The 27,270-nt window shown below is 36.4% G+C and overlaps 1 protein-coding gene across 6 annotated transcripts in view; it reads left to right on the plus strand.

Moving 5' to 3' along the window:
* Positions 1-8,761: 8,761 nt before the first annotated feature.
* Positions 8,762-27,270, plus strand: part of CCDC82 (coiled-coil domain containing 82) — a 34,006-nt gene continuing 15,497 nt past the window's right edge. For 3 of the 6 annotated variants that reach the window (XM_058687391.1, XM_058687396.1, XM_058687397.1), the window contains exons 1-4: positions 8,762-8,877; positions 13,955-14,673; positions 15,153-15,357; positions 25,358-25,450. In XM_058687391.1, coding sequence (XP_058543374.1) covers positions 13,969-14,673; positions 15,153-15,357; positions 25,358-25,450 — 1,003 coding nt within the window. In that variant the 5' untranslated portion in view covers positions 8,762-8,877; positions 13,955-13,968. Of the gene's footprint in view, positions 8,878-8,916; positions 9,018-9,206; positions 9,354-11,085; positions 11,201-13,954; positions 14,674-15,152; positions 15,358-25,357; positions 25,451-27,270 lie in introns of those variants that run through there. The other 3 variants (XM_058687393.1, XM_058687392.1, XM_058687395.1) reach the window with 3 other exon arrangements.

The raw sequence follows: 27,270 nt of genomic DNA on the forward strand, positions 1-27,270 counted from the left end.
AGTTCTCCATCTGACAGGTTATAATGTCCATTGCATATTCTATCAGTGGCTCCAACCAAACTTTAACATATGTTTCTGTACTTCCCATAATATATGCTATATAAGCAGAGACCATAGTGTTTCAGGCAATCTCAGCTGCATAAGGAATGCACAATTAACAATGTCCAAGTGTTGGAATAGTACCAACTCCATGAAAGACTACAAACTCAGTAAAGGTTAGGGAAGGGTCAGAGACTGTAGAGAATTCAAACTGTAATTTTCAAATAAGTAAAATTAATACACTTAAATAACAGATTATTGTCTATATGAAAGAATATGTACTTATGAAAAACAAGCAACTAGAAATTCTAGAACTGAAAAATGATAAATCTGGGACTTAAATACTGGTCTTCTGCTTCCAAGTTCCATATTTTCTCCTCTGATATCATAGTTAACCCCTACAAAGACATACAGGTGCATATACATGCTCATTTGCTTATTTATGTAGCTTCCTCATCACTTTGTCTTGATATATAATTTTGACCTCATAGTCAATCAGAGGAACCTGTTATTCTCTTGTCTCCACATCTTCTCTGCACCTTGCAAATTCCTAGTCTTATGGTTCTCAACCTTAGCTGCATATTGAGAGATATGTGGAAACTTTAAAACTAACAAAACAAACACTATAGCCACCCTAGATGAACTAAATCAGATCCTCTTGGAGTTGGACTCATACACTGATATTCTTTTTATTTTTTTTTTTAAATTTTTTTTTTCAACGTTTTTTATTTATTTTTGGACAGAGAGAGACAGAGCATGAACGGGGGAGGGGCAGAGAGAGAGGGAGACACAGAATCGGAAACAGGCTCCAGGCTCGGAGCCATCAGCCCAGAGCCTGACGCGGGGCTCGAACTCACGGACCGCGAGATCGTGACCTGGCTGAAGTCGGACGCTTAACCGACTGCGCCACCCAGGCGCCCCTGATATTCTTTTTAAAACACCCTGGGGCGCCTGGGTGGCTCGGTCGGTTAAGCGTCCGACTTCAGCTCGGGTCATGATCTCGCGGTCCGCGAGTTCGACCCCGCGTCGGGCTCTGGGCTGATGGCTCAGAGCCTGGAGCTTGCTTCCGACTCTGTGTCTCCCTCTCTCTCTACCCCTCCCCCGTTCATGCTGTGTCTCTCTCTGTCTCACAAATAAATAAACGTTAAAAAAAAAATTTTTTTTTTTTAATTAAAAAAAAAAAAAAAAACCAAAAAAACTTCCTTACATGATTCTATAAGAATTGCTTGTTTTTTGTTTAAGAAAGGGCTATTCACTAAATGTGTGCTTTCCCCTTCCATAGTACAAGGTGGTCTCTAGGAAGCAGCTGCCTAGCTAGAGAGTCATTCTCCAGCATTGCCTATACCAAGGTAGGACCGGGTGATTAATTCTCATCATTAGAATGTGAACTGAAATAATGTATTTCACTTTTGAGAAAGAAGTTTCTAAGAAGCAGTGTATATTCTTTGTTCTCTCTTTTCCCATCTGTTGACTAGATTCAGGAGATTGCAAGAGTCTAGCAAATGCAAAATCACAAGATGGAAGGAGCCTAAATCTGTGAATCACTATTTAAAGTTATACTCCAACCAAGTCCTTTATCATCATAAAACTGCTGAAAAAGATTTATTATAAGTCTCTAAAATTCTGAGGTTTGTTTCATCAGCTAGAGTTACCCTGATCAATAGAGGAATGGGTACCTTGAAGTGGGGTGCTGCTGTGATAAAAATCTCAAGTATGTGGCATTACATTTGTGATCAGGAAGCAGACATCAGAAAAATAACCACCAGAGGCCGGGTAATTTAGAATAGTGGTAAAAAATATTCTGTAAATATTACCTTCAATAATTTGGACAGCAGACCAAATAACTATAATCTTGTAGCTCTATAGCAGTGTTCTCAAGTGGGGATGATGTGGCCGGAGCACATTTGGCACAGGCTGAAGACAAAAGGGAAATGCAAATTTCAGTTATTTTTCAAGACCAACTTAATTGTTACGACTCCTCCTATCAGATTGTGCTTCTTTATGTCACATCAGAATTGATGAGTCCTGCCTTTGCATTCCATCAGCATTGTAACACTTAATTCACTCCTTTTTCTGCATCTTTCTCTCTATTGTAAATCTCTTGAAGTGGATAGTCTTATCCATGTATCCCATACATTGCCTAGGACACGTCTTATGCACAGAAAGTATACATTTAGGGTTTGCTGAGTACACGTTTGCTGAATGTCTACTACTCTGCAAAGCATTGATCCTTGATCTTATAGTATTAACAGACACAAATCACAAAAACCATTTCACAATATACTACAAGTCTCATGGACTCTAAGGCCTTACAGATACAAGTGTTCGCATTAGGTGTCCCCCGTGACTGCTCACCCTTGGGCATTCTTTCACACCCAACTTCTAATTGCATGAGACTAGTTACTGTGTGAAGTTGCCAGCTGCCTAAAATGGGGAAGACAGACTACATTTCTAAGGAATAAAGTTGGTGTAAAGAGTACAAATGATGGCCTTTTAAGGAGGTGAGGGGTTGGAACATGATAAACTAATTTTGATACTTGACTAGCAACCAGGATACCAGAAACAGAAACTACTACGGCTGCCTGTGGGACCAAATGGTCAGAGACAAAGGCATGTGTGTATATCAGGAAAGGCTAACTAAGAGGACAGAGATAAGAAAATAGTGACCTATTTTGCTATTTCAGACCAAGGAAGATGAGCTTTGTTTAGCATTCGATTAAAAAATTATTTCAGCTCCTTAGCCCACCTAGATAGCTCTGACCTTAGAATGCTAAGAGTTTACTACAGTGGGGAAGCAAAGCAACAATTTTAATTTCCCTTCCAAACTTAAATCCTGCTTCTCAACTGAAGATACAAATCTGGACTTCTGAAAACAGTGACTGGAGGTAGATTTGGGGTCATAAGCATGCAGGAAAAGGAAATGGATAAAGTCACTCAGAATCAGTAAAAAAACAAGAACAAAGAAAAGCTTAAAATGTAGAGGGTATACCAAAAAACAAGTCAGTGAAGAAATGAGTAAGTAAAATAATTCATGATGGTCTCCTTACACAGTCCCTATCACATCATGTTGGCTGTTTTATATGAGATTACAATTGAAACAGATAGGTTTGTATTGTTTTGTTTCTCAAATACCATTTTCCCACATTAATTTCAAGATCTTTAAGGACAAGAACCATTCATCCTCTTATATTTTCCTAGACCCACCACCCCCAGTAGTCTTACGCATATACTAAGACTCTACCAATTTTTGATTCACTAAATTTAAACCTGGCAAAGAATTCTACTTCACTCACCAACCACCCACCAAAAGTCTAAATCTCTCATAAAAAGCAAGTTCCTAATTTACTTTATCAATACCTACAGGTAAAGCTACTCCCACAGAATTCTTGGCTACTAGGAGTACGGGTTTAAAGAAACACTTTAATGTACAGGTTGGTTTTCTGAGAACTGTTGTTGTATCAAGACTCATCAAGGGGAAAACCTGGCCAGACCAGTAAGAAAACTAAGTCTGTGGCTAATTTCTTAGTGGAGAACGAGAAAGCTAAACACACAGTACATTAAGGGAAGAGGAATTGGGAACTAAGTATTGATGACTTTGGAGCACATACAGGAAGTACCCAAATAGCTTCTGTCATCATCCACTAACCATTCCCAACTACTGATCACATGCATTTAACTTGGCACTGACTTTTTAACATTCTATAAAGAAAGAAAAGCAGAGATTTCAGGGACCATCTATGAATGAGCTGCACACACTACTAAGCCTGGGACTATGATGCTGCAATGCACATCATTACAAAATACACCTCACTTTAGCCCACATTTCCTTTTTTTCCTTCTCTAACCAACTCCTCTTGTATTTCAACCTATCCTTCCTTCTTTCCCCATATCATCTCATGTCTCCCCCTTTGATCTGTATGGCTCTGAGTGCATACATACTCATGTGGTTTTGATAGTAGCAGTTTCCAGTATCTCTGGTCTAGTAAGATTTCTGTTGGTATAATACTGTGCCCACACCTCAAATTTCTTTGAGATTGTCTCATGAACTAAAGAGAAATGTTTGCAAGAGCTGTTTATTTTCCCAATGGTGGATTTTAAATTGTTTATGTGAGAAAGACTCCTTAGTGAGCATGGCTAACCCGAAATCAAAAGACAGATGATCCAAGTTCAAACGCTATTAGGTTGGAGATAAACAGAAATAAAGCTACAGAGTAGTGAAAAAGGAAGACTAACCTCATGAAAGAGTAAAGGAAAGGTCAGTTGCTGCCACAAGTGCACTGGAAAATAGAGAAGTAAATTCAGACATCCGTTACAGGTCTGGAGGGAGGTTGGTGGCAAGAAATAAAATTTGAAGACTGGAAAGGTTAAGAGGTTAGCCTAGGTTGGACAGTACAAGTGGAGGCTTTGTCATCAAATACCTGGGTTTAAATTCTTACCTGTAGCCAAGTGATTTTCAGCAATTAAGAGTATGAGCTGAGCAACAGTATTTCCACCATAATTTGAGGATTATACAAGTACATTGTTTAGAACATAACATGATATTCAGTAATGGGCAGATTTTATACTTATGTTTAAGGATAAAAGGGTCTAAAACAAACTGTAGCCTACCCATGTTGCCAGCTTTTGGAAAAGAGCAATAGGTATAAATCTAAAAAACAATAGCAGTCTCTCACAGGCTAGAGAAAGAGTCACAAGATTCACACTCAAGGCCACAAAACAGTGAACCTTTTACTAGATATTAAAATTTAAAACCACACAGCTTAACAGTAATGTTCATTTTACCACTAGGTGGCAATGATACAGCTGAATTTCACTGACAAGATTAATTTTAAAAATTGAACAAACCCAGACAGAAATTCCAAGAAGCTTTTATACATATTTTCATGTTAGAAAAATGAAAAATTATTTTATATACAATTTAATTTATAGCAGAATGTATAATTATCTAATTCAAGATGTATGTTAACTTCTGATGCTTTTTTTCCTCTGTGCCCTGAGGCAATTCATGCAATAATTTTTAAACAGTTCTAATCACAGAAGTCTTTTTTTAAAAATCTGGACATATATCATGAAGATAACAGAAATTAGGGAAAGCTAAATCTCTTTGAAGTCTTAGAATTCTAAGAAAGGCACTATAAAATGCAAAATATTTTAATAAAAAAGTTAAACCTTTAAAAAAATGACTGAGAGAGGACATTTTATTTTTTAAGGGCCAAAGCATGAAATAATATGGTGACTCACGTTGCTTTTAAATTACAAATAAACCAATATTCATACGTGTAAAGTCTTTTCAGTGTGTTGAATAAACATAAAATTTACTAAGCAAATTTAGCAAAATTCTGACTTAATTTTGCTAATGGATTCTGGAATAAATACCTTTTTACAACTGTCAAAAGAGTAAGTCATGAAATTCCTTAAAATTCCTTAAAATTCCTTTCCATTATTATTTCTGCTTTCTTCATAAAACAGGTCTCAACCTATGGCTTGTTAAAAATAATAACAAAATTTATTCTTTCATTTCTTTTTCTTTTCATATCAAATAAAAAGGAAAGGCATGATAAACTTTTTAAAACTACAGACATTTCCTAGTACACAGTAAAAAAAAACATAAATTCCCAAGATTCTCCCCCACATAGGTGGGAGTTCATACCATCACATGTAACATTACAAAATCTGTACTATAATTACATGAATAAATAATTACCCAATTCATAAGACCCAATTAAAACAAGCCTATTTATTCCCTTTTCATAAATAACCTAAAGTTCCCCAAATTTTTAATTCACAGTTTTCTACAAATAGATCAGAATATCTCTTTTATATATCAACTTTCAAGTAGTTTTCTAATTTAGTAATCAATTCCTATATATTTACTTCATTCGAGAAAACTCTCCCCCTCTTGCTACCTAAACAAACGCAAGAGAATAAAAGTATGATGTCTAAGTTATTTTTATAATTCATAGATCAGTTTCCTCATATTGGACTTCACTTTAAATTATTACAGATCACCCCGAAATCTAAAATATAGGTATTTCTCATTCTGTCAGTGTATACAGATACACAAAACATAACCATTTAAGTTGTCAGCACAAAGTAAGATTACTGTGGCAGCCCTCATAAACCGAACTATAGATTTCAGGAAAGTGCTCAATCTGTTGTCTATAATTTTTGTTAGAAGTTTTAGGAAATGCCACTGTAATAGAAGGGATAATTGCAGGTCTACATGTGTATAGGTAATTTGTATCTATACAGAATCAGCTTCCAGTTATCTGTACAAATAAGGGAAGAGACACAGGATGCAAAACACATACTCCTCGAGCCACTTCAGATACATTTTTGTATCTCTATTTCATAGGACTGTGTCTGAGAATTGAGAACACAAAGAAAAGTAAGCCATACTGCAGAGACTGAGTTACAAACACAATTACCAAAACAATGGTAACAATGAAATGCCATTATTGACTTGAATTTGTCATCTTCTGTTTATTTCTGATGGTGGCTCGAAGTTTACGTATCACCAGTTTATCGGGCAGAATCATATCACCTTGCTGTTCTAGATAATCCAATAAGTTTTCAGTCCATTGGAGAGCAGCTGCATGATTAATATGCTTCTCTGGAATCAGTTCTATTTCCTCCTCCTCATTTTCACTAGATTCATCTGTCTGGCCTTGTGCTCTTCTGATGATTTCGCTGTCAGTTAACACTTCATAGCCTGGTTCAGTACTGTCCACTTCAAGCCATTTTTCAATGTTCTCAGTAGTCACATTTTCCAATCCTTTGGTATGTTGTAAAATGGTGGCCACAGTAGCCACAGAAACATCTTCTTCATCAAAGTCCAAGCCTTCTTTCTCCTCTATGGTAGGAAGAATCTTCTTCCATGCTCTGCTAATGGTAACTGGCTTTACTAAATTCCATGCCATTGCTATTTCATAAAGTGCATCTAGCAGAGTTAGCTTCTTCCAGAATGATTTCAGGTCATTACCTTCTTCCAAGTTGTTCTGAAGAAGACCTGCACGATAATTTCTCTTCATTGTCGCTATGACTCCCTGATCTGAGGGCTGGATCAAGGAAGCCACATTAGGTGGTAAATACTTAGCAAATATTTGGCCATCGTCTGACCTTAGGACGTTTTCATTTGGATGTGTTGGTGAATTATCCAACAAGAGCACAGCCTTTTCCTGTAGGCCTTTAGATCTTAAGTACTCTCGAACTTGTGGCACAAAGATCTTATCAAACCACTGTCGGAAAATGGAAAGATCCATCCATGCACCTTTTTGGCTGAAATAAGAGACTGGCAGGTTTGAGGTGTCAGTTGACTTGAAAGAGCGAGGTTTCTTTGCTTTCCCCACAACACAAAGTTTCAGTTTATGTAAACCTGTTGCATTGGCACAACACATGATAGTGACTCTTTCTTCAATTGACTTGTGCCCTGAGACAGTGCATTTACCTTTGATCACAGAAGTCCTGGAAGGTAGGCATTTCCAAAAGAGTCCAGTTTCATCAGCATTGTAGATTTGTTCAGGCTGTAAGTTCTCTCGTTCAATAAAGTCTCGGAAGTTGTTACAAAAATCTTCCACAGCAGTCTCATCTCCATTTAATCTTTCATTTCTAATGTTAATCTCTCTAATGCTGTGCCGCTGCTTAAAACGAGTTAACCAACCAGCAGAGGGGTTAAAATCACCATCCATGCCCAAAGCATAAAAAAAGAACTCTGCCCTTTTTGCACAAATTGGTCCAGATATGGGATTCCCTTTTGCTCTTTGCTGGTTGAACCATTCTAGCATTGCTCTATCCAGTTCCTCATACATAGATGGCTTCATAGATTTCCTCTTGGCAAGAAGACTTGTGGAATCAGAACTGCTTGCATAAGTTATAATCTTTTCCTTATTTTTTCTTATATCCCGAACTGTTGTCTCACCAATCCCATAAATCACTGCCAGTTGTTTGGAAGAACCTCCGTCTTCAAGTTTTTTTATTATATCAAGCTTATCTTTAATAGTTAACACCACCCGCTTCCGTTTCCCAGACATGCTGAGGCTGTGGGACTCAGGCCCTTGACCCACACTCACACTGAAACAATCTACAAAATCCTTCCTTCTTTCACACAGACCCACTTTAGCAGCCTTACAGCCTCAGTCTTTCAACCTTACCAGGAACCTGGTGACCCTGACCCCGTCCCTGGACGGGCTTGGCCGGCAATGAGACGGCAGAGGAAGGTGAGAGGGAAGGAAGTTTGAGGGAACAGGCCTTTAACTTAGATGGGCAGTAGAGGAGGCCCCAAGTCACCGCGGATAATCCGGATTACAAACATTTGTTTTATTCCCCCAGTGGCCGCGATAAAGACTATAACTCCATCGTGACCACAAACCTCCTTCAAGCCCTGATCCAGGGTAAACACGTCCGTCACTAGCCCCTGCCACACCCCAAAGTTACAGCAGAGAGCGGAAGAGCCACGGAGTCGGGGACTAGCCCCTTTCCCCAAGGGAACGGCTACGTTTGATTGCTTCCCCAGCAGCCAACCCCTTCCACCGCAAGCCACACTTCCCCGCGCTGGGCTTAGCTTGGACAGTCCTCCCGGCCCCTCACAGCCCGCCGGGCCCCTCTCCCCACCTCAATTGGAACCAGGACCCGCACCGATCCCTGACTAACGCGCGGCGACCGCTCCTCCCCCAGCCCGCGCTCCCGGAAGATGCCCCCTCCCGCCGCCGGCTCCGCCCCCTGCTCCTCCCAGAGGCGGGACTTCCCCTGGTCCCCGGAAGGAGGAGGAGCGTGGCTAGTCTGGAGAGGGTACCTGGGGCGGAGGCAAAGGCGGAGGCAGAGGCGGAGGAGCTTTGAAAGGTGAGGGCGCGGGGGCGGTGCAGGGCCAGCTCGGGGCGGGGACTCGCTCTCGCTCAGGCTGCTAATGGCTTATTAACTGAGCCCGGGAAGCCGCGCCTCCCGGCAGGCGGGGGAAAAAAATTCCCGCGGGCGCTGTCCGGGTGGGTAGGACTAGCCCCTTCTGCGTCTTTCTGCACTCGCTGCCCCCCTGGGCTGAGCTGCAGCGGGCCCGGTGTTTGTTTCTTCCGCGGTGGGGAAGTGGGCGGGACTGGTAGTGGGGAGCTGGAGTGGTGGTTTCGCGGGTTTCTGGCCTTTCCAGACCCTTGTTGGGTTGCGGAGCTCCCCTGGGGCCTGGGGGTTTGTGTCGTCCCGCGCACGTCATCGTGAAGCTCGGTCTAAGGGTCCGGTTTCCCAGCTACGGTGCCCCTCTGCCTGAGGCAGAGTAGCGGACTGGTGGGCGTGCTGCGCTGGCTACCTGCGTCCCGTCAAAGAGCCAGGTTTGTAATCCGGAAAATGACTCTGGTGTAAACTGCAGAGAGGATCCTTCCTCTGCCACCCATCCCTGCTGGAGTTAGAGAACCACCCACCTTCAGTGTTAAAGATTTTAATGAATACTGTAGTGGTCCCGGATGCGAAACTGGCAGGATTCACTCTGCGAAATTGTGGAGCATTGGCTCGTGATTCTAAAGGGGGGAATTATCTTTCTCTCACTGTTATCTTTCCATTTCTTATTTCTGTCATGTTGTGCTGCCCTGTTTTCTACCAGTGGAAGAACTGTGATAAATGTATCCACAGCAATGTGAAAAGAACGTAATCAGAATTATAACACTGTAGCCCTTAAGTCATGTATTATGCCGGCTTATACTGGTGTTCCCAGTAATTTCATCAGGTTGTGAGCCCCGTGGAAGCAGAGGCCGTGTTGATTTCTTCTAGTAGCGCCAAGCTCCGAGCCTGTGCTGGCATTCAATAACCATTTCTTTGGCCTCTTAAGGTTTTCTCTCCAAACTATCATATAAAAGGAAATGTCAGAGAGGGGTGTTGTTTTACAAATAGGAATGCATCCCTTCTGGTGAAATTTCAAGTAATGCATGGGGTTCCATTGCTCTTCAAACCTTAAAAATGTAAACTGTCACCTGACAGGGCAAGTGATTCCTAGAATGAATCTTTTCTTCAGGATAAATTAACCTCAAAGCCTAGGCTACACGATATTTCCTTTGATGAGAAATTCAAGTAGCATCATCAAGTACCTTTGAGTTGTAGAATGACTGTGTGAGAGACAACAATATGGATTTTTACCTTTAATCTGTATTCTTTGGCAGACTGCATAAGCTATGTATATGCTTTTTTTTTTTTTTTTGGTTTTGTATATGCCTTTTGTGTGATATTCACACAGAAGCACAAAGATGTGATCGTATTGATCTTCTTCATTTATTTAATGCTTTCTGTTTGGAGTTTCTTTGTTTTTCTCTTTGCCTAAAGGTAAGGTATTATTAAAGAAGCTTGATTAAATTCTCATTTCAAGAAATTGAGTGTATACTCAGCATACAAAAAGAAATTACATCCATTGCATGGATTCTTTTTTTTTTTTTTTTTTTTGAGTGAATTCTGATGACCCAAGAGATGTCATTTTCATCAATCTAGCTTCACCTTCTCATTTCTCTCCTCAGGTTCAGTTCATTCACCCTTTCCCTCTGTCATCATTCTTCCCTCCCCAGCTAACATTGTAAAAGTATTCATAATTTTAAAAGAGAGGTCAAGCATGTTTAAATTATCCTCTTTTTCAGTGACAGCAATTTTGAAATATGAGGAGAGACCCTGGAAGTTTGGCAGTTGGCCACATGAGACTTGATTTATTTAAATAAAATTTGTTTCTTCAAATATTCAATACTGCAGTTTTCCAAAATAATTTTTTTTTCTCCTTAGAAACTGACTTTTTGAAATTTTTACTTTTGGACTCAATGGGGAATCCTTAACTTTTGTGATCAGTGTCATCAATAAGATGGTAGAGGGAAGTCACAAATTTTCATTTCTTTTACACATTCTTTTCTTGCCTATTGGATGGACAATTTCCAGAAGTTACTGGCCTAACTCATGTGCACTAAAATTGTTACTATTTAAAAAAAACTGTTTAAAAAAATAGTTTTTTTAAAAAGCACGTTTGTAAACTCTATGAAACTAAAATTTAGCATGAATGAGAGATAAAATAATGACTTTTTAAAGGCATGGTTTTTACCACCTTGTACAAATGTAATATTGGCAGCAGTCATTGTGTAGCACTGGACAGGAAATCAGGAGAACTGGTTTCTAATCCCTGCTCTGTCACTAACAAGCTGTATGATCTTCGGTAAGTCATTTGAACTCTGCGTATTTGGCTTTGATATTTATAACTGAATGTAGATAATATCTTCCTTCTAGGATCATTGTCAGGATTTAAAAACATGAAAATGCGCTGAAAAATTACTATACATATAAGAGTTTTTAATAGCTTAACCATATGCAGTCAGATACTTTTACAGTGTCACATTGTTAATCATTTCTACTGCTGTTGTAGAAGCCACCTATTGATATGATAAATGTCTTTTGACATGGTATAGTTTTGTGAGATAACCATCTAATGTACATGAAACTGCTTTTGCATATTAATAAAATCATCTTTCATTTAATGTTCCTACTGTTCACAGTTGCTTTAGTGTATCTATTGAAGCCATATTTGTCATTTGTTTTCATAAATGTTTTCTCATTCTTTCTCCCAGTTCAGATTTATTAGAAAGACATTACAGTGTAATGCACATGCATGGTGTATGCAAATTTAGCTCTATGTGCTTAAAAAAAAAAAACTTATTTGCACCATATGGCTTCACAATATAAGCTGCCCAGTTTGGTGCTTAAACACACACACACACACACACAAAACACCAGTAATAGTAATCTGTTTATAACCAGGAGAAGAAACTGGATGGACCTGCTGTGAAGCAGTATGATATATAGTTTCAAGAGGAATATAGAGATTTTTAAGATAATTTTGACTACACACAATTCTCATCTTGGCTGATTTTTAATATAAGCCTTCTGTAATTTGCAATCCAAGTGTAATTTCAACTAAGAGAATATTTTGTGTGTTGACTAAAATTTGTTAGATTGCTGTTACAATGCTCAATCTATCTTGTAGTGGTTACTGTCATAAGATCACATTTCAGGGGCGCCTGGGTGGCTCAGTCGGTTGAGCATCCAACTTCGGCTCAGGTCATGATCTCACAGCCCCTGAGTTCAAGCCCCGCGTTGGGCTCTGTGCTGACATCTCGGAGCCTGGAGCCTGCTTCGGATTCTGTGTCTTCCTCTCTCTCTGCCCCTAACCCACTCGCATTCTGTCTCTGTCTCTCTCAAAAATAAGTAAATATTTTAAAAAGTCACATTTCAGCCTACACTATAAATTTCTGCTGTATGATCTTAGAAACCACTATGCTGATTTTATATGAGATATGACCATTTTAGAAACTGTCACGTTGCCTTTAAACATAACCATTTGTACAGTCAAATGAGTGGTATTTCTTCCACTTATGCCCCTGCCTGTCCAAAAAAGGAATCATCTTGGAAAGGTATAAACTTGATTCAGTGATACTGCCGTTGCTCAAAATATTTTGGCATTCTGTTTTTGGATTTACCTTCAAAGTTACAGCATATTTAAAAAATATATCTGTAATGGTAATTAATGTTCAAGTTTTGAAGTTGGATTTCATTTTTGGAAGCTGCTAATAGTCCCTTATAACTGAGACAAATGAACAAAATGGGTATTTAAACTACTCTTTGGGATAAAAAATGGAGCGTGGTTCTTTTCATATTTTTATATATTTTCTGATACTAAGTTTTATAGAAATCTCCAAGAATATTTTATGCCGTAGTGTAAATATTGGAATAATTAGCCACATAAGGTGATTTCTTTGAAGGAGATAGCACTCCAATAGAGTACTGAAGTTCTTATACATGTATTATGAGGTCAGTTTCATTACATTGTGATCATATGTCTATTTTCCTTAGCAACTACAAAAGTTCATATGTGTTAACTGTTTTTCTAGTTACATTACTTATCTCTAATTGTTCCTTTATTATATACTTGTGGCAATTTTAGTGGGGTTCACCCTTTTCTGAATCAGTAACTTACAGTATTTATTTTCTTCCCAATATCATGCTCTGCTTCACCATGAAACTTTATTTTTTCACCCAATTTTGGATTGTTAATGTTTTTTATTGGATTATATTCTGTCTTTAACTTTGAGTGGTTTAAAGCCATTGCCATTTTACTAACGTATATAGAAGCTGCTGTCTTCGTAGATAGGTGATCTCTTAGTTGTGCACTGCTATCTTTTGTCAGCTAGTACTTTATAACTTTCTTCCTATAAATTTTTGATCCTTTATGTTATAATTCATGTCATTTCTGTTTAGAATCCTTTGCCTAAGGATGAATGACTCTGGTAACCCCACCCTGTTTTCTATAATTGTCTCTCTTTTTTTCCAGCATAAAGCCTTTCTTCACACCCTTTCAGTTGCACTTACTTAACATACCATGTTCTCTCTCAGTGCCAGAGTTTTGACCTTACCATTTTTACCTGCCTGAAATCCCTTTTTCTGTCATTCTTTTTGTGGAAATATAACCAGTCCTTCAGAAGTCTATCAGATCATATCTGTGCAATTAAATCTTCAGTGAAGCATTTGCTATACTGTTCTTCCTGCATCTTTATAATTTTATTGCAGTTATTTTTATCTTTCATTTGGACCAAATGAATACCTTGCATTTTTCTTATTATATCTTTGTATGTTCTACCCATGGATGATAATCTTCTGGAGAACAGGACCACGGTTTTTCTGTGCATCCCTTTCAACGCAAGATATAATCCACAATTGATGTTCATTACAGTTTTTTCATAGCTGTTCAATAAATTATTTGTTGAATAACTGTTCTACCATCTTCACTCAGATATTTTATGTGATTTATACGGTTGTGAACCATTTTATAACACCAAATAAATATAGTTTACCATAAATGCATTCATTGTTGTGATCTGGTTATCATTATTATATTCCTAATAACTTTATTTTGTAGAAGCTTAAGTGAAAATGGTACATGTTAGAAGACACGAAACAAGGAAAAATTCTAAAACTCAAGAGCATGAGCAGAAATCTCGAGTTGATTGGAGGCGGACTAAAAGAAGTAGTATTTCACAGTTATTTGATAGTGATGAAGACCTTAATAGTGATGAAGACCTTGACAGTGATGAAGAGCTTGACAGCGATGAAGAACTTGATAGTAACAAGGGGTTTGATAGTAATAAAAGCCCCGAAAATGAAAGAAAACTTAGATTAATTGAAGTTGAAAGTGAAGGTAATAGTAACTGTGAGCGTCTCATGAACACTGGCAACAGTTCAACATATGAAGAAGAAAATAACAAAAACAAACCTAGAAGTACTGACTCACCAGATCATGAAAAGCATTCCAGTCAAGAGGATGACAATCTCAACAAACACACTGGACAGATAATAGAGGAGGATTTAGAAGAAGAACACATCAAGCGAGGGAAGAGAAAAAGGATCTCCTCTGTTATGTACGACAGTGATGAGAGTGACAGCAGTGATATCCTAGTTCGAAAAGTAGGTGTTAAACGTCCACGTAGAGTGGTTGAAGATGAATGTTCTTCAGTAGAGATGGAGCCAAAAACACCCGAAAAAACTTTAGCTGCAAGAAAGCGAGAACAATTCCAGAAACTCAAAGAACTCTCAAAACAAAGATCTCGTCAGAGACGCAATAGTAGTAGAGATTTTGAGGTGTGTTATATTCTATTGGTTTTGTTACTGTTTTTAAATCTTTTTTTCAAAGTATTTAATTTTTATAAAAAAAGTACTGAGTCTGTTCTATTTCTCAATTCTTGAATTTATTTTTTTTAATCAAGTATCCTTGAACATGTTTGATTGCACTGTTGTGTCTAATATAATTTGTTTTATCGTGAGCCTCAGTTCATCATTCTGTTTTAAAATCGAAAGACTGTATAATATGGTCTTTCCTCTTTTTAACTTCTACTTATAATCTTAATGTCCATTTTAAACATTTTACATCATTTACCGAGGTATATTACCTTCTTACTAATTCGAAAGTTCGACATTTAACATGACAAGATTTTTTTAACCTTAAAATATGAAATTAATTTCCATGGGTCATTGGTTTAAGATTTAATCTTTTAATTTTATATCCATACTGACAATTTAAAAGTACAAATTTACTGAAAGGTATGTTCTAATTTAATTAGGACTCTGAAAAGGAATCCTGCCCAAGCAGTGATGAAAGTGATGAGGAGGAGGAAGAAGATGATTATGAATATGATGAAGATGGAGATGATTATATTATTGATGACTTTGTAGTTCAAGATGAGGAGGGTGATGAAGAGAATAAAAGCCAGCGAGGAGAAAAATTGACTACATCACAACTGAAATTAGTAAAACAGAATTCTCTTTGTAAGTTAAATATCAAGAAATTGTTTTATGACTTGCTCTAATTGTAGTATTATATCAAGTATCAAATTGGCCTCTTACTATCATGTTCTAAGTCATTGACTAGGAACTATGGTTTTATTTTTAGGTAACTTTGTCACTCTGATACCATTTTATTCTAGTAGTTTCAGGAACCCTATACACTCTTAAAACTTATTGAGGATCCTGAACAGCTTTTGTTTCTGTGGGTTATAGTTATCAACATTTACCATTGTAGAAATACAAAAGAGATACTTAAAATATATTTAGTAATTAATAGGCTTTAACAATAAGTTTGTTACATGTTAACATAAGTAACATGTTATTTTATTTTATTTTATTTTATTTTATTTTATTTTATTTTATTTTATTTTATTTTATTTTATTTTTGAGAGAGAGAGACAAAGTGAAAGCAGGGAGGGGCAGAGAGGGAAGGAGACACAGAATCAGAAGCAGGCTCCAGGCTCTGAGCTGTCAGTACAGAGCCCAATGCATGGCTTGAACCCATGAACACAAGAACATGACATGAGCTGAAGTCAGACCCTTAATGAACTGAGCCACCCAGGCACCCCAACATAAATAACCTTTTTATTAAAAATAACTATTTTCAAAAAAATAAGAATGGCATTGTTTTACATTTTAATAAATGTATTTAATATCTAGCTTAATAGAAGGCAGCTGGGTTCCTATACCTGCTTGTGCATTCAGTGCATTTTGATGTTTTGATTGAAGTAGATGAGAACAGTTTTGCTTCACACAGATAGGTAGCTGGAAAAGGGAGAAAGATTTTAAAAGTATTTTAAAAATAATGTGGATATTCTTATTTGTCACTACACAATTAAACGAGTGATTGTTTCTTAAAGGTTAGTTGCAATATGGAATCTGAAACCATATAAATGAACTTTTAGTACTCACTTACATTGCAGTCCATTAGTCTGTCTTGCAGTTTGAATGGATCTTTTACCCATGTGTGATTTTGTAACATCATGCATTAGTCATTTGGAAAATACTGATTCACTGCATTACGTAGATCTTCCAAATGTTGACACATTTCATTATACAATATTTTTGAAATCACGTTTGTTAATATTACCACCAATCTCATCAGAAATTTTTTTTAGGTATGGGGAAGCTGTCAAGTTCACAGTAATAGCAGATACAAGTTTTCTAAAGTTCTAACTTCTATAAAAATCTGTTTCTTAAACCTTTGGTAGTAAATACTGTTAGTTCTTGAAATTACAGATTTCCTTTGCTCATTTTTGAGAAAATACTTAACAACTGCCTGAATATTGTTTGTCAGTTCATTCATTTTCTTCTTTTCTTCCTTCCTTTGTTCCTTTCTTTCTGTTTCTTCTTTTTTTTTTTTTTTTTTTTTTTTATGTAAACTCTCGGTGCAACGTGGGGCTTGAACTCACAACCCTCAGATCAAGAATTGCATGCTCTACTGACTGAGCCAGCCAGGCACCTCTGTCAGTTGCTTTCTCAAGTAAACATGGTGTTTCATGATAAATGAGGGTTTCTCAGCTCCCAGTTCAGTTTTTCAATCATATGCTGTGTGGTATGCAGCATAGGTGCCCTATGCCTACTTCCCATTTCATCCCATTGAATACTCAAAAGATGTATATTTGAGACTTAATAAAATTCATAGTTTTTACTACTTCATCAAGGACATTCTTAAGTAAACGTAGCTTCTTACTGAGTGTATAGCAATGAATCAATCCTACAGTGGTTATTTGTGGTTTGCTTCTACTGCCATCCTTCATGTTAGGGAGCCATAACTGCTTTACCCGTAGTTCCTTTTGTACACATCAGTGAAAAGGTCAACATGGTAAAAACAGCATGCTTATCTTAGTGTTACTGTTTTGACCTCATAGATCTCCTTGAATGGACTTGGGGACTTCCAGGTGTCTACCATACTTTGAGAACCATTGGTTTTATCAGGCCTATTGAATTATCAGTGAAACTTATCAGAGATTGGAAATTAGGATTCTTTTCATACAGTTAATTAAACCATAAATAATAGGATCCTGACAATTCAGGGTGTCTTTAAATGTGCATTTTTCTAATTCCTATAATTGTGCATAAATTTGAAGGTTGTTTTTAAGGTGTTTTACAACTCTGGTAGAAACAGGCTGTTGAGTGAATACATTTTTATTTTTTTCTTCAAGAGTGCATTCTTTCTGATTTTTTTTAAATGGGCATATTTACTAAAATTACATGTAATGTGGTTCAATACCAATCTCATGATTTATAATAAAATAGTAGATTGAGGTATGAATAAAATTTCAAGACATTTATCAGTGATAGAGGTGCCAGTGATAGGCATCTATATTTTGAAAGTCAATGACTATTTTCCTTACATCAATAGTCACTTGGTCACTTGCCACTTGGACACTGAAAGTTTAGGGAAACTCAATTAGGAGATACCCCATCATTCTGGATTATAATATCTAGAATGTGATAGAACATTTGCTCAGTGATACCCATTCATACCTACTCCTGCTAATTAATCAAAATCAAAATCCAGCATGGGGGAACTGTTTTTAACATCCTTCTCTATCCTACATCTCTGTGTTTGTTTTTTTAAGGGACAATTTTAGATTTACTAAAGAGTAGAAACTACAGAGAGTTCCTATCTAACCCCTCTCACACACAGATTTCCTATAATTAACATCTTGGATTAGTTTGGTACACGTGGTAAAATTGATGAGCTAATATTGATACGCTATTATTAACTGTACTTCATAGTTTATCTCAGGGCTCACTGTGTTGTACGTTCCATGGGTTTTGACAAATATATAATGATGCAACAGGTATCCATTATTGCAATATCATACAGAATAGTTGCGCTCTCCTCAAAATCTCCTGTGCCCTACCTATTCATTTCTCCCACCCTCCCCTGAACCCCTGGCAACCACTGATCCTTTTAATGCTTCCATAGTTTTGCCTTTGCTAGAATGTTTTATTGTTGGAATACACAGCATGTAGCCTTTTCAGATTGAATTTATTCACATAATAATATGCATTTAAGTTTCCTCCATGTCTTAATGTGGCATGATAGATTATTTCTTTTTATCACTGAATAATATTCCATTGTATGGATGTACCACAATTTGTTTATCTATTCACCTGCTGAAGGACATGTTGGTTGCTTCCAAGTTTTGGCAATTATGAATAAAGCTGCTATAAATATTCGTGTGCAGATTTTTCTATGAATGTAAGTTTCCAACTCACTTGGGTAAATGTCAAGGAGCTCTGTGCTTGCTTTTACTACTAAGCATCTCCAACTCAGAGAGATGAATCTTATTTTTTATACAATACATTTTATCTTGTATGTTCTTAACGGTAACTTCTGGCTTTATCATTACAAGTTGTCTTTTCTCAACTTGTAACCATATTCATGCCTTTCCTCCCTTGAATTGGTATGTTTCATTAACCACTATTCTAAATTTTATCCTTTGTCAAGTTTCCCATTAACTCTACACCCCATCCAGTGAAATTGCTCTCATTAAATTTAGTGATTACTTCCTAGGTGCCAAAATATTTTCCAGTTCTTATGCTAACTTGGTATTGTTATGTGCTTTGCCACCATCAATTGACCACCCTCCCTTTCAGAAAGTTTTCTTTTTAGCCTCTGTGGTCTTGTCTTCCCTTTATAATATCGCTTTCCTCTTTTTCCACTTGCCACGTAAATATTGATGTTTCTAAAGGTCATCCTCAAATTCCCTTGTGTTTCAGGCAGTCTCTCTCCCATAACTTTTGCCTAGTATACCAGCAAAAATTCCTAAACTTCTATTTCCAGCACAGATTTCTCCAAAGCCTAAGGCACATTTTTCATCTTCTTATTGAACATTTTCACCAGTGTCTTTCAGATACCTCCAACTCAATCAATATGTATAAAACTAAATTATTGACTGGTAACATTATGGAGTTTTGGGGTGGTGTAGAACTTAATTTTTGTTTATTTATTTTGGTTGTTGTGGTTATGCAACTTTATGCATCATAGAATTGTACACCAAAAAGAGTGAATTTTGTGCTAAAAAAAAAAAAAAAAGTAAAAATAAAGGGACCCAAGTAGGCATTCCCACTCCAAAAAAATAACCTCAATGGCTAATCCACTTCACTTCTCTTTGCATTTTTCATTCCCTTTAAAGTTGATGTTATATTGTAGGAACTTATTGTTAATTCAATGGATGGATGATTAAGATAAATATATTGACTGAAGGCTCCTGGGTCTATACTTCAAGACTGAGAAATATAATTTCTTAAAACATCAGAGAAAAAAAACCCATATACTTTAGAGTGATAAATTATGACTTGTTTTTAATACTTATCAATGTTTATGCCATTTATGAATATAATAAAATTAAACAGGCAGTTTTCAATTTGTCAAGGGATTATGTTCTAGAGTTGCTGTAGGTTGATTCTTACACTTTAAAAATATATTTTCTCATTAGGGTAATAACCTATATGATGAATGATCAACACTACTCTATGGCCTCAGGCTGTAATTAGGCTAGTATTCCCAAATTAATTCTTCTCCCAACCTCTATAAGAACACTGACCACTCCTCATAGTCAACATACGATCACTATTTGGGAGAAACATTTTCTAATTCCAAATTCAGTACTCAGGTGAGAATCACAATCAGTGACCTATGCAATTGTACATTTTTGAAGAGAACAGTTCTATCTAGAGGAAGACATTTTGTCACTTCCTCATGTGCCATTTGGCTCTGAGAGATGCATCTGTAGCACCTGAAAATAGTGCCCTTTCCTGCTACATGGTTGAAGCCACTGAAGACAATCATGGTCTTTTTTTCCTTCTCAGAAATCCCTGTATTTCTCTAAATTTATTTTGAGACTGCAGCTCCCAGAAGAGATATTACAAAAAGTAGAGAGATTGACAGGCAATGGTCCATTGCATTCCAGACCTACAATGTTCACACACTAAGAATGTTATCCACAGAAAGAGAGGAATAATCTTCAGATTTGTGGATACTGACGATTATATTATTTTTCCAGTTCTATCACATGTTCAGAGTGACAGAAAACAAAGTATAGACAGAAGAGTACATCTCAGTCTAGTCATCTGTCTTGCTGGATAAATACTTGCTAGAATACTGGAAATTAGATTAGAAATGAACATTAACTTAGTCTCCATGTAGCTATTAAAGAGAATAATTCTATCAACATAATGCAGTGTGTGCCCGAGAACAGTCTTGTAGGCATTTACATTAAATATTAAATCCTAGAACTTTCCTTCTTTTGTACAATAAGTAAAAAGTACCATTGAAATCATATTGTGGCACAAGGGAAAAGCAACGTTGCCCTATAAAGACTTGGAGGAAGAAAATGTCTGTGAAAAATGTTTCAGAAGAAAATTGTATCAAGCATTGCTTTGCAATCTGTGAAAAACAAATAGAAACTCATAAAAAGAGAACAATTTGAGATGAAATAAGGCTAAGATAAGTTGCCAGAGAATTAAAAATATAAAGTCAGAAGTAAAATCTATATTGAAAGATGTAAAAAACAATTAACAGTACAGAAAATCTCATCAATGATATATAGGTTAAATCCAAGAAGTTCTTTTGGAATAGAGAAAATGAAAACAGTTCTGAGGGAGAAGATAATACATAAAGGAATAGAAATGATCCTATTTCACAAATTTCAAGGGGCGGGGGCAGAAATGCAGAATAAATGGAAACCTAAAGGAAGAAAATTCTATAGCTTTAGTGGGATATGTAAAAGATTTGAAGTGCTAAGAGATATAGCATGTTTTTGGATGGAAGGACATATGGAAATGTGAACTGAAAGGTGTGATGGGAGAAAATACAGTTGAGTTGCTGGACATGCCCATTTATGCAAATTAAGGAGGCTCACATCCTAATAAATTGATAAAATAGATTTGCAAATAGACATTTGAGGGAAACAACTTTTCTGATTACAATAATGAAGAAAAGTTATCTAGCCATCCTCTTTAGGACCATAAAAATGGTTTAATATATTAATTGGTTCCAGGTTCCATTAATATGTCAAAAGAGAAAAAATAATGGCTTAATTTTAAAAGATTCTAAAACGCATCTCATGAAATTCAGTGCCCATATGTAGTTTAAAAACGAGAAAATAAGTCTCAAAAATAGTAATATGAGCATATGTCCTTTAACAAAACAAAGAATATTTTACATTAAGAGAATATATATTTTTAATGAAGCGCTAGAGATACTGTCAAAGAACAACACAAAAATGTCCTACTTTGTTCTAGATGTTGTGAACAATGTAATAAGACAAAGTAAAAGAAATATAACTTTTGAAATGGAAAAGACATTACTTGAACATAATGTGATTTTATATATACATGCATACAAGCTGTAAGTTTCTGACTTATTTAGCCAGGGATATAAAAGTTAAGAGAAAGGATATGAATACATTGAGAGCAGGAGTAGATGCAGCATATATTTCCATAGTTTTCTTGTGTTCTTTTTTGCCTATTGAGGGGGACATGTTAGGGTAGAAAGAGAACTCAATTTCTTGCTCTGCCTCTGCCTTCTTACAGTAGGCTTATACTTCTATTTCAGAAGAAAGTACACCAACAATCTCTGTGCTTCTACCTAAGAGAGTATTTATAAACATTCACTTGGTTCTTGAAATAAACTTAGCACTAGCAAGACCACATCCTTCTCAGCGTTGGGGGAGAAAGCAGAGTTACTGCCCAGGAATTCCCGAACAGTGTCTCCCTCTATCCAGCTCTCTGATGTGCGAGGAAGCTCACTTTCCACAAATATCTAAGAGAATCTTTTGGGAATTTGCAAAAGATCTCAGAAAGATGACCAGATTCACAATGAATACGTAAAATTCAGTATTTTCTTACATGCTGTCAATAATTATTTAAAAGATCTAATAAGGGGCAATTCCATTTATAGTAGCAATTAAAATAAAGTTCCTAGGCCTAGTCTTAGGAAGAAAAGCATGACTTTATAGGTACAAGTATAAACCTTACATTGAAATAGCAAAGGAAGCATGAATGAAAGGAGAGACACACCATGTTTCTGGAAAGCAATAAATAGAAGAAGAAATTATTTATTCGGAAATTAACTTTTTGATTTAACTTTGCAAAACAGTGCTGAAGTTCACTTGGGGAAATATATGGGAATAAATAAAATTAGACAACAAACAAAATTAGAAGGACTTCCCCCACCAGATATAAAAATTTATCATAAAATTCCAGTAAGTAAAACAGTGTAGTACTGGCATGGCAGTGACAGATCATTAAGAAAAGTACACGGTGCTGGTACAAAATCTTGGCATATATGTGAAATTAAAACATGATAAAAGATGCATGGAAAATCAACAGAATGAGCAGCATATCTTACGATTGAGTATGAGGAAATTATCCCAAGATTAAACTACCTTGGAAAAATCAAGTTATGCATAGACACAAATACTGTTGATTTTCTCCTGTATCCTTTTGCAGTTTTTTAATAGTCATAGAAGAAAATTTTAAATGATATTCCTCGGATATTCCACAGAAGCTCATCCAATATAGCGATTAAAGCACTGAAAAAAAAAAAACAAAAAAAAAACCCAACTCTGGAGGAGGTCTGAACTCTAATCCTGATTCTTCCTGTATCTAGTTTTGTGACCTTGGGTACATTATTTCATAATTGTGTCATTTTTAAAATTTTAAAATGAGAGATTTGAATTATTTCCTCCAATTTCCCATCCAAGTCTAAAATTCCGTGTTCTGAACAATAATATTATCAAACCTGACTACCACGCAGAACATCTCCCTAGGGGATAGTTGCGTGAAATCTGGAGTCAGACTGCTTGGGTTCCAGCGCTGCTTTCAACCCTCACTAGCTGTGTGATTTTAGGGAAATTTTTCATCCTCTTTGCATTTATTTCCTTAACTTTTAAAAATAAGCCAAGGGTATTGATAATACCTCATAGACTTGTATTGAGAAGTAAAGCAATGCATGTAAGTGCATAAAACAGTGCCTGTCATTTATTTGCCCAATAAAATCTTTTTTTTTCCAATCTGAGATGCGAGGAGCATAATTCCTCCACCACCCATCCATTCACTCAAACACAAGGAAATTGAGGCCTTCCTGACTCTTTTCAAGGAGATACTGATGTCCATTGGTAGAACACAGATTTTGTGGTGAGGCAAAAACTCTCAAGATGACTCTGATCCTCTGCCCTTTCTTTTTACTCCCAATTCTGAAGAAATGCCATCAGGTTCTTTAAAATAAAACAGCAGTTCCCAAACTCTACAGCAAGTGAGTAATGTTAGGCATTAGTACACTCGAAGACTAATAAATTCAGTGGGGTAAAAATTTCTATTTCAATTTGATAGCTCAACTTGGGAGCACAGGGGATGAATTTGATGTTTCTTTCCTCAACATGTCTGTTAATATACCTAGAACATTTTTCCTTTAATAGAGTTTGGGAAGTACTAGATAGAGTTTAGATGCATTTTAACACACACAAATTAAATTATGTACCAACACTATATTATATCCACAGTTTGATGAAAGTCTAGACAAAATTGAATGCTATTAAAGTATTATTTCATTTTCCAATTATCTTCTGATTTTTTTAAAAAATTCATAAATGGTTGTGATCAGTTCTTTTGTAATTTATAATTGATCATAGGCCTTCTAAAGTCTACATGCCCTTGTGTAAATTATCTGCTATAGTTGTTTAATTTTATCACTGCTTTATTTTGACCACTTTAGTATCATAATAACATGTTTTCCTTTTTAAAAATTTTTTAATGTTTATTTATTTTTGAGAGAGAGAGACAGAGCGCAAGTGGGAAAGGGCAGAGGGAGAGGGAGACAGGAATCTGAAGCAGGCTCCAGGCTCTGAGCTGTCAGCACAGAGCCCAGTGAGGGGCTCAAACTCAAGAACCGTGAGATCATGACCTGAGCCAAAGTCGGATGCTTGACCGACTGAGCCACCCATATGCCCATAACATGTTTTTTTAAAAAAGAATGCATACTAAAAATTTTTCCTGAAGTCCAGAAAAAGGGTTATACAGCCATTTTAGTAGCTAAAATACAAGCTAAAAAGTTTCTCCATGTTAAATCTTATTTTCATTTCATTTCGACAGAAAGCACGTCAAAATTCAGTCATGAATGCTAATATAGGTCTTATTTTGCTTAAGTTTATAATCAGACATCTTCCACTTTTCCTAAAATACCCTAATATTCTTTATAGGTGCCCATGGCAAATGTTCTGTGATGACCATTTGGGTCATGGAAGGGGTTATCTTTGATAGAGAATATTTCTACAGCCATAGTAAACCTGGACCCTAAAGTATTGGGAAATACAGGAACCTTCTCTTGTAGCCTGGCCCATCACAATAGATGATTCCATGGAGCACATTGGGTTAGTGGGAAGGTAGGCTTATATATTTGGTAGGAGAAAGAAAAGAGAGAACTTTTCTAAATTGATGTGGAAAATCCTAAATCTGGGACAGAGAAAGGGAAATCGAGTTTTTATAGCCATTGGAGTTCTGGCTAGGGTAATAATTTCCTGAACAATTTCATATGTAACATGTTTTAGAAAGAAGGAAAGTCAGGAGTTGCAGGTACATATTGAACAATCTACCTGTAGAAGTTTTCTCTTTTGCTCTCTCACTCTAATTATTAAGTTGATAATTAAACTTAGGTGCACAGGGGATGATTTGGGGCTTTTTTCACAACATATCTCTTAATATTTTCTGAACAGTTTTCTCTTAATAAGTTTGGAAAGTGAAGATTATTTTAAATAACAACTTGAAATTTTGGATTAGAAGCCAGTAAATCTGGAAAATGGAGGTTTGCTCAGTGACTAGAAAAGTCACCGAGGCAGCTATAAAATTAGGATGACTAAGTGATTTCTCCTATTTATAGTATTAATTTCTTAGAGAAAGGAAACTATTTTATTCAGGGAATTGTTTTATCTGTTATGTTCTAATATGTATTCAAAATTAATTTCAGATTCTTTTAGTGACCACTATACTCACTTTGAAAGAGTTGTGAAGGCTCTTCTGATCAATGCTTTAGATGAATCTTTTCTGGGAACATTGTATGGTAAGTTAATATGAGTGGAACAATTAGTATCTTTTTTTCTTTTTCCAATTTCTAAAACCCTACCAATATAATTAATATAATATAATATAATATAATATAATATAATATAATATAACATATATATATATACATTTAAGCAAAACCAAGAGACCCTATTCTAAAGGCCCTCCAATTATTCCCTAGGATCAACTTAACTACACCAGAAGCCCATTCACTTCAAAAACTTGCTACTGTCTATTTGTGATATGTGGAAAGTGGAAAAGAAATATGTGATGTTCCTCTGACTTTAGAGAGTTCACAGTGACTGTGAGGATATAAGGCATAGACTCAAAACAGTAGAGTAGTTCAATACCCATGTGTTGTCTCAGCCTCTCTAAACTTGAATTTCGTCAGAAGTTATATACTGTTTTATGCTTTGTGCCTTTTCTCATACTGTTCTCTCTTAAAATATAATCCCTTTCCACCCTAGATTTTCCAGGTGAGTGTAAAATCATTTTCACTCCCTCATTTGTGCTACCCTGGTGGTACTGATGTGTGTATACTTTCTGTATTGAAAATGTATTTTTGCCTTTCTCCCTTCTAAGAGTACAAGAAGAACCATGCCTTAGATATACACTTATCTCTTGCATCTAGCACATAATCTGGCAGTTAATAAAGACTATAATATGTTGTTTTGAATATCTACCTAATTGCCAAGGTGAGATTTCATTCACAGTTTATTGAACAAATACTTATAGAGTGCCTAAGGGGCAGGCATTTATTTGAGGGCTGGGGATATGGCAATGACTATGACATATAAGATTCCTGCCCTCATGTTGCTCTAATAAGACAGACAGACAATGAATGAGTAAACAAATATATAACATAATTTCAACTAGTGATTAGTTCTTGAGAAAAAATTAAGTAAGTTAAGGAGATCAAGTGATAAAGGAAAGGAAAGTATCTATTAGATTGGTCGAAGAAGGTCTCTCAATAGGTGACTTTTTTTTTTTTTTTTTTGAGAGAGAGAGAGGGTGCACGTGAGCCAGGGGCAGAGAGAGAGAATCCCAGGAAGGGCAGAGGGAGAGAGAGAGACTGGGCAGGGGGTGGGGGGGAGAGAGAGAGAAATGGGGCTCACTCAAAGCAGGGCTCAAGCTCACCTGATGTGTTCCTCAACCTCACAAACCATTGAGATCATGACCTGAGCAGAAGTCAGATGCTTAACAACTGAGCCACCCAGGCACCCCAAGAGGTGACTTTTAAGCAGAAACCTGAATGAAGTCAAGGGGAAATAATGCATAGATCTAGCTGAGAGAACACCCAGTGCCAAGATCCTTAGGTAAAGTGAGTTTGATGTGATAGATGAATGGATAAAGAAGTGATATATATAGCCAATGGAATATTACATAGCCATAAAAAAGAATGAGATCTTGCCATTTGCAACAACATGGTTGGATCTAGAGGGTATAATGATAAGTGAAATAAGTCAGCTAGAGAAAGACAAAGACCATATGCTCTCACTTATATGTAGGATTTAAGAAACAAAACAAATGAACAAAGAAAAAAGGGACAAACAAAAAACTCTCTTAACTATAGAGAACAAACTGGTGGTTATCAGAGCGGAGGTGGGTGGGGGATGGATAAAATAGGCAATGAGGATTAAGAGTACATTTATCATAGTGAGCACTGAGTAACGTATGGCATTGTTGAATCACTATGATGTACATCTGAAACTAATAAAACATTGTATGTTAATTTTACTGGGATTAAGATAAAAAAAAGAGTAAGTCTGATGTAGTTAAGGAATAATTAGAAGGCCTCTGTGGTTCTTTCCTTTCCCT

Source organism: Neofelis nebulosa, chromosome 10 (assembly GCF_028018385.1).
Source record: "Neofelis nebulosa isolate mNeoNeb1 chromosome 10, mNeoNeb1.pri, whole genome shotgun sequence".
NCBI classification, from domain to species: Eukaryota; Metazoa; Chordata; class Mammalia; order Carnivora; family Felidae; genus Neofelis; species Neofelis nebulosa.